General features: G+C 33.3%; 2 protein-coding genes across 3 annotated transcripts in view; one reads left to right on the plus strand and one right to left on the minus strand.

The window, feature by feature from the left end:
* The window catches only part of LOC106868320 (uncharacterized), a 72,131-nt gene that overhangs the window by 48,236 nt on the left and 11,395 nt on the right, over positions 1 to 12,500 (minus strand). Inside the window, exons 2-7 of one of the 2 annotated variants that reach the window (XM_089353153.1) lie at positions 9,514 to 9,660; positions 7,980 to 7,993; positions 5,227 to 5,262; positions 4,337 to 4,390; positions 2,717 to 2,785; positions 1,178 to 1,276 (exon numbers count right to left, since the gene is read on the minus strand). In XM_089353153.1, the coding sequence (XP_089209279.1) occupies positions 1,178 to 1,276; positions 2,717 to 2,785; positions 4,337 to 4,390; positions 5,227 to 5,262; positions 7,980 to 7,993; positions 9,514 to 9,660 (419 nt within the window). Of the gene's footprint in view, positions 1 to 1,177; positions 1,277 to 2,716; positions 2,786 to 4,336; positions 4,391 to 5,226; positions 5,263 to 7,979; positions 7,994 to 9,501; positions 9,661 to 12,500 lie in introns of both variants that reach the window. The other variant, XM_089353154.1, reaches the window with a different exon arrangement.
* The window catches only part of LOC106883129 (PH domain leucine-rich repeat-containing protein phosphatase 2), a 173,523-nt gene that overhangs the window by 924 nt on the left and 160,099 nt on the right, over positions 1 to 12,500 (plus strand). The window contains exon 1 of the mRNA XM_089353151.1: positions 1 to 111. This exon is cut by the window's left edge and continues 924 nt beyond it. Within this exon, the coding sequence (XP_089209277.1) occupies positions 105 to 111 (7 nt within the window). The 5' untranslated portion in view covers positions 1 to 104. The remainder of the gene's footprint in view (positions 112 to 12,500) is intronic.

Here is a 12,500-nt window from a genome sequence, read left to right on the forward strand (position 1 = left end):
AGTTAACGATAAATTAACCTCGTGCTACATTAGATCAGTGAAACAGCGATGCTAAGAAGTAAAATTATCTTCATCGTCGAAAAAGTGTTACCGACAAAAACGTGATGACAGGTAGGAATTTAAAAATCATTGAGCAGTTGTATGTATTGTATACATGTCTGTCTGTCTGTATGTATGTATGTATGTATGTCTGTCTGTCTGTCTGTCTGTATTTATTTATGTATGTATATAGGTATGTATGTAGGTATGTGTGCATGTGTATTTAGACTGACAGATAGATAGATAGATAGATAGATAGATGTGCATGTATGTATATGGTTACAGATATTATACGCTTGTTACATACACGTGCACAAATATATTAACATCATACACGTAGATACAGACACATAAAACCGATCTTTGCATGTATACAAATATGCATCCATACGTGCCAACATACACACATACATACATTACACACACACACACACACACACACACACACACACACACACACACACACACACACACACACACACTCATACGTATTATATAAACATTCATCATACAAATAGGTTTACATTAATTTGTAATGTTAAAAATTAATTGGCTATGAATATTAATTTATTACATAGATGCATGGTTACGCTTACGATGGAATGACCAAACGCTACTGTGTGCCATTCCAACCTTTTTCAAAACCAAAGTAATGCAAATGAAGTAAAATTTTTACATTCTGGAACCGATACATGATCACCGGAAGTTTAATTCTGTTAGTGTTAGCTGAAGTAAACACCGCATTTTCATGCTAGCGACTCCGTTACTCATCTGAATTGTAATAGTCACAATGTTGCTGCAAACTTCCGGCCATTTTCATGTGACTATGACAACCAAGATGCGGACCTTTGTACAAATATAGCGGTGTATGTGTGTGTTGATTCCTTTCTTGAGAAATCCATACAAAATTACTCTTATTTAAACGATGTTGCTACAAATATCTGTTGTGTCTTTTGGGGTTGGAGATTTGGAAAAAAAGGTGTAAATGAGATATCTAGACATTTATCCCCTTGCCAAGGAAATTAGTAGCCTGAAAAAAGTGATAAATACATTATTAATCAAGTATCAGGTTTTTACTTCTTGTTCGACGGTTCGTTAGAGTTTAGTGAACATTATGTAGTAAAAATTATATACTTACGACACGAGCTTGAAGATAGTTTGGTCCCCGAGCATATCCAGTTCCTGCTTTGTCGCTTTGCATATTGTTTTGATATTGTTTATATGCAGCGGCGGCATTCTGTAACAACAGCAGAAAGTAAATGCAAAATCGTCCGCTAGACATGTTTACGCAATTGTTTGTTAAAATCATATAATGCAGACGGGAGACGGTACATTCTTTCTTAGTTTTGAAATAAATCCTTACTAGAAATAGCTTAGCATTAATTTGCTGAATGGGTAAGTAAGTGAAATTACAGGGTATAAAGTAGACTTATTGATTTCGCTCTTCTGAAGAAAGTGCCATGTTTAATTATATCACTAATTATGTTTGTTTTCCTGTTCTTTGTTTTTGCATTCAGTAATAAGATCCGCGTCTTAAGAGAAATTTGTTTTAATGATCAGGAAACAGATTTCTCAGAAATAAAAATACATATAAAACCGTAAATAAAACTAGTCCTTTCTCCAGGAATTGTACGGGCGTTTAAAATGTAAATAAGAAAACTACTATTTATGGCGACGAGAAATCCGAACTAGATTTAGCAATGTTTATAATATCGTTGTACACGTTTGCGTATTTCCTTTGCTATATTTAGTGAAAGCTTGTTACACATTTTTTTTTTCTAGTCTGGTAATAAGAAACTAGTTGAGACAAATTGATTTAGTTGGGGGAAGAGGAGATAATATTACTTCCGTTACACCCAACAGCTATTAATCTTGTAATATCTCCCTTTTCATCAAACGTTGGAATAAACCAATCGTATGCTTAATTGAAAGAGAATTTTTTTTTTTTAATCTCTTACTATCATCCTCGAGGGATAAAATAGAGAGTTTAAGATTTCAACTAATGAGAGTTGGGTTGAAAATTGAAGTTATAAAAAAAGATAAGTATATAGTCTATACGAATGAGAGAAAAGTCATTAAAAGATTACAAGTGAATTATTTATTATTAGGACATTGTACTTTTCTACTCAACACTGGCGCGAATAATTTTAAATGAGTGCAAGTAAATATATTGAAGATAGGGTACTAGTTATGACGCAATAAATTGGGGGCGGGGAGTTAGATAGATAGATAGATAGATAGATAGATAGATAGATAGATAGATAAGCGCACATGGGATAAAATTTATAGGGAAGCGAGGAGGAAAAGACGTGACACTCAAATGGTAAATGGTAAAAAAGCGGATATAGCAGGGAACTAGGGTCAGGTTACAGAGGTAATTAACTTGGGGACCGAGCTGAGAAACAAAGACAGCGAGTAATATGGAACTTAATATCAGGATTTTTTTAAACGTTTGCTAAAAAAAAAAAAACTATAATTCAAAATTGAGAATAGAAACAGAACTGGACATATAATTATTAATACCTCGTTGTGAATGGCAAAAGCTCAATTTTAAAAATTAATCGTATTTACTCGATAATTAATTTACAGTTGTTTCTACTATACATCTATGAAAGGATATAATTTTTCTTTCTTTCTTTCTTTTTTGCATCAAATAATATTGTGAAAATTTATTTACCTGGCTAACTTCACCTGGAGGTCCTGGTGGTCCTGGGATTCCGTTCTGACCATCAGTTCCGGAATCACCCTTGAAAAATCACAAAAATTATCGTTTATTATTATTATTATTATTTTATGTTTGACTTTTGTTTTGCATTTGTACAAGTTGGATCCAAGTCTCACCCAGAGACCTCAAGAAACAACAAGTTAGAAGTTCATGTAGGTGTTATGCCTAGGGTACCATATATTTGGATTTGTACAGTTTTGTTCAAGTGAATGTTTAAGAAACCATAAGAAAATTGTGTTTGCTTTAAAATTTGAGATCACATAGACAGTATTTTACTTAGGATATGGGCAGTTCCCATGAGCACTATCTTTTGAACTTCAGCTATTATTATTATTATTATTATTATTATTATTATTATTATTATTATTATTATTATTATTATTATTATCGTGATGGCGTCTAATGTCACTATTACTGTAGCTTTCCTCTTTCGCTGTGACGCCGATAGTTGTAGCTGTCTCACATTTCAAAAGTTCTTTTATATGTTTGCGTGTTAACTGTGTACAGTTGTTAGTGTATGTAATACACACTTGCTAGGAATGTGTTCTTTCAAACTGTTTAAAGCGATCAACCGTTTTTCTCTTTCACGTATGTATTCTTATGTGAAAGGATAGGATTGGATCTCAGTATTGTAAACCTTCAACCTGGTCATCGTCAGCTTTTATTAAGTTCCACACCCAGGCACTGAGCTATACGTCGTCCGTTTCTCTTTCTCTCCACTTTACAAGGTAAACGGAACAGTGTTGGCGAAGTCATTACTATGTCCACGCTGGTGACCGGCTTGTAATTCACGAATCTTCAGCCCTAAACCCGATACTTCATACTTTTAAACGTTGCAACACTTTTCAATATTAAACCGCAAATACCAATCGCTACTAAAACCAGCTTTGTTTCAATAATTTCTTCTACAGTTACAATATTCAAATATTTCCCAGTATTAGCTTTCTGTGACTATTCAAATGGCATTTGGCAAAGCTAATTATTAAGATTTCCTTACATCAATTTCCTTAGCTCCGAATCTCTCAGAAAACAGAATCGCTTGATTAAGTTACATGCAGCCTTCTCCTCAATAAAATCATTACAAATCTCAAATCTAATATTTTGTTTGCTTTTAAGCAATTTTCAGTAAAAGTTGCTCTGAGGCTAAAATATCTACACGTGAGCTTTGAATTGCTTCAATGCTTCAAAAGATACAGGCCAAAGACCACATACCAACAATCAAATAGTTCAGGTGGAAATGAAATATTCCATATATAGCAAAAGTTTCAACCATTTAAATGGAGGCAGATTTTTCGCCAGAAATTGTTTCAGCGGCCTTTTGGATTTTTAAAGAGATAGTACTGCACCACTATATATAACCTATATTCCATTATTCTAGTCATCTAAATAAAGATTTGAATGACTTGGGAAATAATTTTGACTCAGCATTTTAATGAAGTGGTCATTAATGAGTATGTCTCAGGCTTTCATTTGTAATAGTGTTTATAGTAAAAAAATATATTCTAATTGTTTTGTATTTGGTGGTAAACACTTATTAGGACCTAAATAAAAACGAATAAAATAAATTCTTACCCTCTCTCCTTGTCTTCCTGGAAGTCCTTCTGATCCCTGGTTTCCAGGTGGTCCCTGTGAAAAAATTCAGATTATTTTTTTTAATGAGTTACGCAGAAAAATAGATAAATAAATAAAAACATTCATTTTGTTGCTATGACTTTTCATTATTCCTGTGGGAATATAGTTTTATTGTTTGATATAGTCAAGCTTATAGAATATGGCAAACAAAAAGATAGTCTGCCATTGCTGACTCTGAAATTCACCAAAACAAACACTAAGATACTACGAAAGAACATATTTAAAGCCATCTTTGGATCGATATTTGATCCAAATTCGATACCTGTCAAGAATATCGGAAATAATCTTTTGTGAAATGAAAGTCTCATTTTTTCTTGCAAAGATTATTGGAATGTCTGATGGTTATTAAACTATTTTTCGTTTCAACTTCAATAATAATTCACGAAATAGTTAGTGATTTAAGAGTAGTGATTGCTAACATTTGAAAATGATTACTTATATAACAAAGTAAAAATACATATTTTACATAATCAAGGAAACATTTCTTTGTTTCTGTTTTTGTTTTGTTTTTATTTGTTTGTTTTTTTTCAAACCAATTTTCGTACTTTTTTCATTTGTAAAAAGAATAGAAATAACTTCGTATACATCGTTTACACCATTTGAATTTAAATACTTCGAGAGAACGTGAATACTTCGTTTTTCACTTTGAACTCGAAGTAGAAAATGCTATAATGCTATAAATAATAGGGTGTAAATGGTTGGGTTTAAAGAAAAACCCTTTCAGTAGAAAAAGGCAGCCTTCGACTTTCTATATCCAGAGGATTTTAAACCAAATATTTACACCCTGAGAAAACCAATTTATACTAAAGAATAGTAAAAATACCACTTACAGAACGGTAGACAGTCTGTTGATCAGGGCCTTCAGCCTAATCGGAAAAGAAATTTAAAAATTAAGGTAAACAATTTTTAAAAATTCTTACAAAAACATCTTCATTCTTTAACTAGGCTTTTGCATTTAAACAATTTCGTTTTTAGTAGCATCAGTCTTCGATAATTTTAAATATATTATTGTTCACACGCTTCATTAATCTGTATAATTATGAACTAAATATCCATTAGATAAAATTTCTTTTGGTTCACTCAACCAACATATTCGTATTAAATCTCATTTTCTTTATTCTTGTATATGGGGTGGTGGAGTGAAAACTTTTCCTACACGCAATCCTTGTTTTAGATATATCCATACGTAAAAGAAAAATATTTTTCGTTACGTTATATATACAGTCAGTATATACACACTAGACATACAACTACATATGTTAGTACATACATACATATTATACATGCAAAAAAAAAAACTGTTATTAATGCCATTATGTGATTTATACTTCTACATTCAAACTAAAAGTGTTTTTATCTTGTGATAACAGCGCTTTGAATTCGCGACTTTGAGCTGTGAGTAGTCAAGTGTTTTATTTGGTTGCTGATTCACTTGAGCTTTGAATCAAGTTTACCAAAGCTGTGTGTATGTGTATGTGTGTGTATGTGTGTGTGTGTGTGTGAGAGAGAGAGAGAGTGAGAGGGAGAGGGGAGGTAGTTATAACATTTGATGCGCGTATTTCTATAATTCAAAGTAGGCGACCATCAATCAAGAAACAAGGAATTTTTTTTCAGGCCACAGTGTAACTGTTGCACAGTTATTTCACAGAATCACAAGTAATGTTGTAGAACATTATGAAATAGTCTTCCATATGCGTTTATAAACACGTGTGCATGTTCCTGTGTGTATGCGCTTTCGCGTATACATGCGTGCATATGTCTCTGGACTTACAAAAGAGTTAAGACGATGACCAAGACTAAATGAAATCCTGACTGAAATAAAACAAAAATGTTAGTGAGGTTTATTAAGTTAGTAGATGGTTAATGTTAATATTTATTGATATGGCTAATGTAAAACTGTACCTATTAATAGATCATGCGTTTGCAAGTGTCAATTTAAATTTGGCAGACGACCTCAAGAATATATATACAGAGCAATAAGTGCTATTATTTGAGTAGCTTGAACACGTGGAAGTTATGAAATCAGGCCAATCAGAGATTTCAAGACCAACTTCTCGTGAACTTAATCTAGCTTCATAGCTAAATGGTAAAGCTATCTATCTAACTAGCTACCTTTCTATCTGTTTGTCTGTCTATCTGTACGTTTATCTGTACGTTTATCTGTCTGTCTATTTATCTATCTAGCTGTCTTTCTACCTACCTATCTACTCATCTACCTACCTACTTTTCTATCAGTCTATATATCAACCTACCTATCTATTTATCTATATCTCCAATTACGTAATTACTCAACTGAATGACATGAATATATATTCCACGCAGTGTTATGTTTAGTCATATACATTCTGTTATTATTTAGTATTTTCAGTTAACAGAGGAAATTGAGTGGAAGTTTATTAACTAAGGTTTTTTTCAATGCAAATAGTGAAAGAGAAAGAAGAATGAAATGATATACACAGACGTAAATAAAAAGGGTTAGATAGAAGTAGATAAGGAGCGATAGACAGGCATAAATTTAGTTATGGGAAAGATTAAGAAAGACATTAACAAGAAATACGACTGCAGGCCGGATAGATAATAAGTAATCCCAGCTGAAATTGTAGCTAAAAGCTTCCGAGGACAGATAGTTGGATTGCAGTTAAACTTTGAAAAAAATCCCTAAGGTAATACTACACTGAATAATGAGATAATAAAACAGAAACCAGATATAAATATGTAGTGGAGAAATTCTATATGAAAATATTGGTCAGTGACTGATATTATCTCTTGATTTTTCTGACGAGGAAGGGAGATAACTTTGGATATGTTTTGGGCATATTCTCATTTCATTAGAGAAGCTTATGAGAAAGCTTTCCGGTATAAATCTGCGGTTGAAATAGATTCAGGTCATCTTGCTCTGATCCTTAGGGAGTGACTTACATTGGTATGCCACCGTAATCCAATGAAGTACGCACGTCTTAGATGAGACAAGATGGAGCAACCCCTATTCTTTCTGTATATATAACCGGGTGCTGCTTAGTTAAAAAATATAAATATTGTCTTTCTGTGTTCTATGATAAAGACCTCCAAACATTTTTTTCTTTATATATATATATATATATATATATATATATATATATATATATATATATGTATGTATGTATGTATGTATGTATATAGGTTTGGAAGTTCAAACAGAGTAAATAGAACTCAAAACATGAGTATATGTACTTCTTTTAATGTTTGCATGCACAAAACTCTCAGACTTTGAGTCACTTTGTAATTTCTGTTAATCAAAAATAAAAAGGATAGATAGACAGAGAGAGAGAGAGAGAGAGAATGAATGAAAAATACCTCAAGAAAGAGAGGAAGAGAAGGGAGTCGAAAAGAGTAGGGGAGAGAGAGAGAGGTTCAGATAGAGAGAAAATCGAGAAAAAATAGAGAGAGAGAGAGCCATTTAGGAGAGCTTGTATACATTCCAGGTATTTTCACTGAGTGAGAGTAACTTCAATCTAAACATGCTCTGGAATATAATTAGAGAGAATAAATGATATCAATCAACATAGTGAAGACATTCCGAATTAAACATAGCCATTTCTCTTACCGCTGAAGTCTTATCTGAAGTGAAACAAAAAGTAAGAAAGAAGAGGATTAATATACATAGACGCTTAATTTTTATGTTATTGTTCAATTTTCTCGAGACATGATAAATGCTAGTTGCGTCAATAGTTTAATTTTTCTGTGCGTAGAAGTACGTTGCCTCCAACCCATATTTTGTTGGGGGTAGTGGGACAAGTTGATTACAGATGGTCCTGAATACCTTGCGTGGTACCTATTTTATCGACTCTTGAAAGATTAAAAAAGGGTAGGTTGACCTCGGCTCGATTTGAACTCAGAATGTGTTTGTGTTGTGTGTGCGCGCGCGCGCGCGTATGTGTGTGTGTGTGTGTATGATATTATACAGGGGTGGGCAGAAGTAGATATACAGTATAGAATCATAGAAACAGAGAAATGAAAAGAGTATTCATTCAGCAACTGTATATCTATTTTTGCCCACTCCTGTATGTACATGTGTGTGTGTGTATGTATATATGATTGTATGTGTGATTGTAGCGTGTGTGTGTGTGTGTGTGTAATGCATTAATGTATTAAGGTAACCAACTGGCTAAGTTGTCAGAGTAAATTATTCGGTCTTCCGTGGCCTGAGTTCATATATGGCTGGGTTCGATTTTAATTTTAATCCTTATGGAATTGATAAAAAAAAGTAACAGTCTCGTACTGGTGCGACCCTTTTCCTCCACTAACAGTCATATCTTGAATGCGGTTTTAAGGGACCCCAGCGCTGAGCTTATTTCATCGAACCCAAAACGATAAAAAGCAAAGCCGACCTCGACGGAATTTGAACTCGGAACGTCCAAAGACGGGCGAAACGCTGCGAAGCATTTTGCCCATCTACCAGCTCGCCGCCTTAATAATAATAATAATAATAATAATAATAATAACAATAACAATAACAACAATAACAACAATAATAATAATAATAATAATAATAATAATTTCTACTATAGGCACAAGGCCTGAAATTTTGTAGGGAGGTGGCTATTCAACAGCATCGATCCCAAGACTCCACTGATACAAATTTATCGACCACGAAAGGATGAGAGGCAAAGTAGACCTCGGCAGAATTTGTGCTCAGAACACCAAGACGAACGAAATGCCACTAAGCATTTTATCCAGCATGCTGGCGATTGTGGGAGTTCGAAGTCTTGATGATAATGATAATAATAATAATGGTTTCAAGTTTTGGTACAAGGCTAGCAGTTTTGGGGTGAGGCTATAAGTCGATTACATCGAATCCAGTGCTCGACTGGTCCTTATTTTATCGACCCCGAAAGGATGAAAGGCAAAGTCGACCTCAGCAGAATTTGAACTCAGAACGTAAAGACAGACGAAATGCTGCGAACCATTTTGTCTAGCGTATTAACAATTCTGGCTGCTCGCCGCTTTGATAATGATAGTAATAATAATAATAAAAATAATAATAATAATAATAATAATAATAATTTCCAACAGTTTGATCTCTTGTGCGTATATGAAATAATAATAAGTTTTCTGATGATAAAAACGCCATAACTTACCATTTATGCAACCTTCAAGAATGTCACAAGACATTTCACCATTTGTACAGGTACAGAGGGTACATTTGTCTTGTTGCCACGTGTCACCATCTTTATAAAAACGTCCGCTAAAGTAACAGCTTGATGTTTCAAGTTTACCGGTCACTTCTGAAATAAAGAACAAAGATAACTTTACGTTAGTCAGGAATACTGATAAATTTGTTACTAGCACAAAGAATTCTTATTTTAAAGGTAGAAAACATGATTTCACATGGTTCGACTGGGAATCGAAACCAGCTCGTTTCTCAGAAAACTTACTCTTCCATAAATTTGTCCGTATCACAAAAGGTAGTGTGTTACTTTTGACAAAGCAGAAAAGATTCTAATTTACGGAAGATATCGACATTCAAGTTTTTTTCCTTGAGACATTAAGGACGTAATTAAGACGCACATGAATCAAACGAGAATTGAAACCCAGTCGCAGGAGTTTGTCCCTTGCAATCAGCGTTCATTACAAAAATATATTAGTCGCTTTCTAACGCAGGACGCATGCGATTATTGCGAAGGAGAATAGTGTTAAATTTTACATTCAACAATATCGTGCGTTTAAAATTTGAAGTCAATCTTAGCGAAATCTGAATGCAGTACAATGGAGTTCTATTGAAATAGGTTCCCTAAGGTGAATAAATACAAAAATAGGGATTGTTGGAAATTTTTTTTAATGCCCGAATATTTGGATCTAGTTCAAAACGGGGGCACCAGTTTTCATTTATGTTTTATGTAGTGTTTTTGGTACCGAAAGACTTTCAAACTTCGTATACTTATCTATTTTGTGTTATAGAACAGAAAAAAATTTTTGTATTCGAATTAATTTCATGTAAAAAATTGTCTTATTTCGATAATTTCAACCAATCACTGACAAGTATTCAGCTGTTTACAGTTACTCCTTTGGCAGTTTAAGCGGTGTAAAGCGTATTTAATCTCCATTACTTCTGACATTTTGCAGAGAGGCAACACACGTGTGTTCGTTTTCCCTAACCCTAACCCTAATTGATTTGCTCCTTCCCTCAAAAACCAGGCCTTGTGCCTATAATAGAAAGGTTTATTAGCTACTGCCAATATGCTTCAGCCATTTTTTGACAAGGAAATAGTAATTTTATCACCGCCAGAATCGTTTGAGAATCGTTTGTTTACGTAGTCAGCACTTAATGTGTTCGGCTGAATGGACGTCAGTCATTGGTTGAAATTACAGAAATACGACAACTTTAACATGAAATAAATTGCAATATAATAATTTTTCTTAAGAAGACTAAGAGAAAAAGATGTTTTATATGATACATTCTACCAGTGTCCCAAGTTTCAAAGTGTTTCGTTAAGAAAGTACTGGTGCCCCCGTTTTGAACTAGATCGGAATATTTTAATCAAAATTATTTCTTTTTACTGTTTTGTATTTTTAAATATCTTTGTTACTATTTCTATTGGTCCAGAACTATTAGCGTCCTTTTTAAATCCCAAAGTAACAGGTTAGTCTATAGTCGATGTATCCACTCATGCTATAAAGTCTACTTTGTCTTGTTTCGAACGTTATAAGAGGATCCATCCATCGGTTGAGTATATGAAAATACTCCTAGAATAACCGAAAGTTATTTTACAATGAAACTGATTTCCATTAAAAGCCTTTACTGAGCGCAAGAAGTGTGAATTTAGTGAGCAATTAAACAGTGAGCAATTATTTGAACGTTATCAATTTTATACAAACAAATAAAAGGCGCAAAGTTACAAATGCAATCACATCTCATGATAAATTGAAGAATCAACTCTTCTATATTTAGTAGAAATCGTGGCAGTTAGCTTTAAAGCTGAGAATTGTTACTGCCATGAGCCCTAAATACATAGACGTTCTCGTGCAAATTGATAATAGCAACATTTTAAACAATAACAGTACTAAAATCCAAAATTCACACGCTAACGAAACGACGAATATATATCAACGCATTTAGAAAAATAGTTTGGTTGATGTCAAAATTATATCCACAACGTAAACAACTGCTTGTGTATATGCATAATTGGAAAGACAGTCACAAAGACGATTTTAACAATGTCTGGTGACATATTTATTATAAATAATAAAGCAGTTTTCTGCTACAGGATCCCTTGTTTATATTCTAATAAATTGATGATAAAGGAGGACGTTATGGATAAAAACAAGCTAAAAGGAATCATCGATATAAGTGTGAACTACCGATGAAAATTTATGAATCCAGGAAACACTTCAAGCCAGAAAGGAAAGTTCAAGGCGTATTAGCTTTCTTTCAGTCAACACTAGGGGTTTTTTGTTGGATAAGGGTCATATGTACAACTAGGTAGCTCAGAATGAAGTTATTGATATACAAAGTCAGGTACAATTAGCAGGTAAATATCTAATACTAAATAGCTCCACCATTGAAAAGTCTGTTTATATGAAACAAAATAGATTACAGATGGATAGGCGTCCTAAAACTACATTTAGATATGTGGGAAATAAGAGAGAGAGAGGTGGGGGTGCAATCTTTCGATAATGATGTTCTTCGTACTGGCCGTAAGTCTCAAATAATTTATGCTGAGAAATCACAAAAGACATCTCAATGAATTTTCTAAAAACAAAAAGAGACAAACAGCGCTAACTTGATACAAATCATTGATTTTATATGAAAACAGTGTTTTAGTTAAGACATCTCCACCTGTGTAGTAGAAACATTAAAATCACAAACACACATAACTACAAGCCATTGCATGCCAACTGATATAAAAATAAGCAAAGATAAGTGTTCCATTCTGTAGCATTACAAAAGTAACCATTCGGTCGAACTATACGCCATCTTAACTTCTGTCCCTAGTATCTAGTATGACTATTATTATCATGGGATTGACTAAAATATTTCCAGTAATTTCATATAGTAATAATGGTAACGAATAAACAGAAAATAATGAATTAGGATAAAAAAATTTTTAAAAAACATGGCGTCTTG

The sequence above is a fragment of the Octopus bimaculoides genome, chromosome 6 (genome assembly GCF_046866305.1).
Source record: "Octopus bimaculoides isolate indiv1 chromosome 6, ASM4686630v1, whole genome shotgun sequence".
Lineage (NCBI taxonomy): Eukaryota > Metazoa > Mollusca > Cephalopoda > Octopoda > Octopodidae > Octopus > Octopus bimaculoides.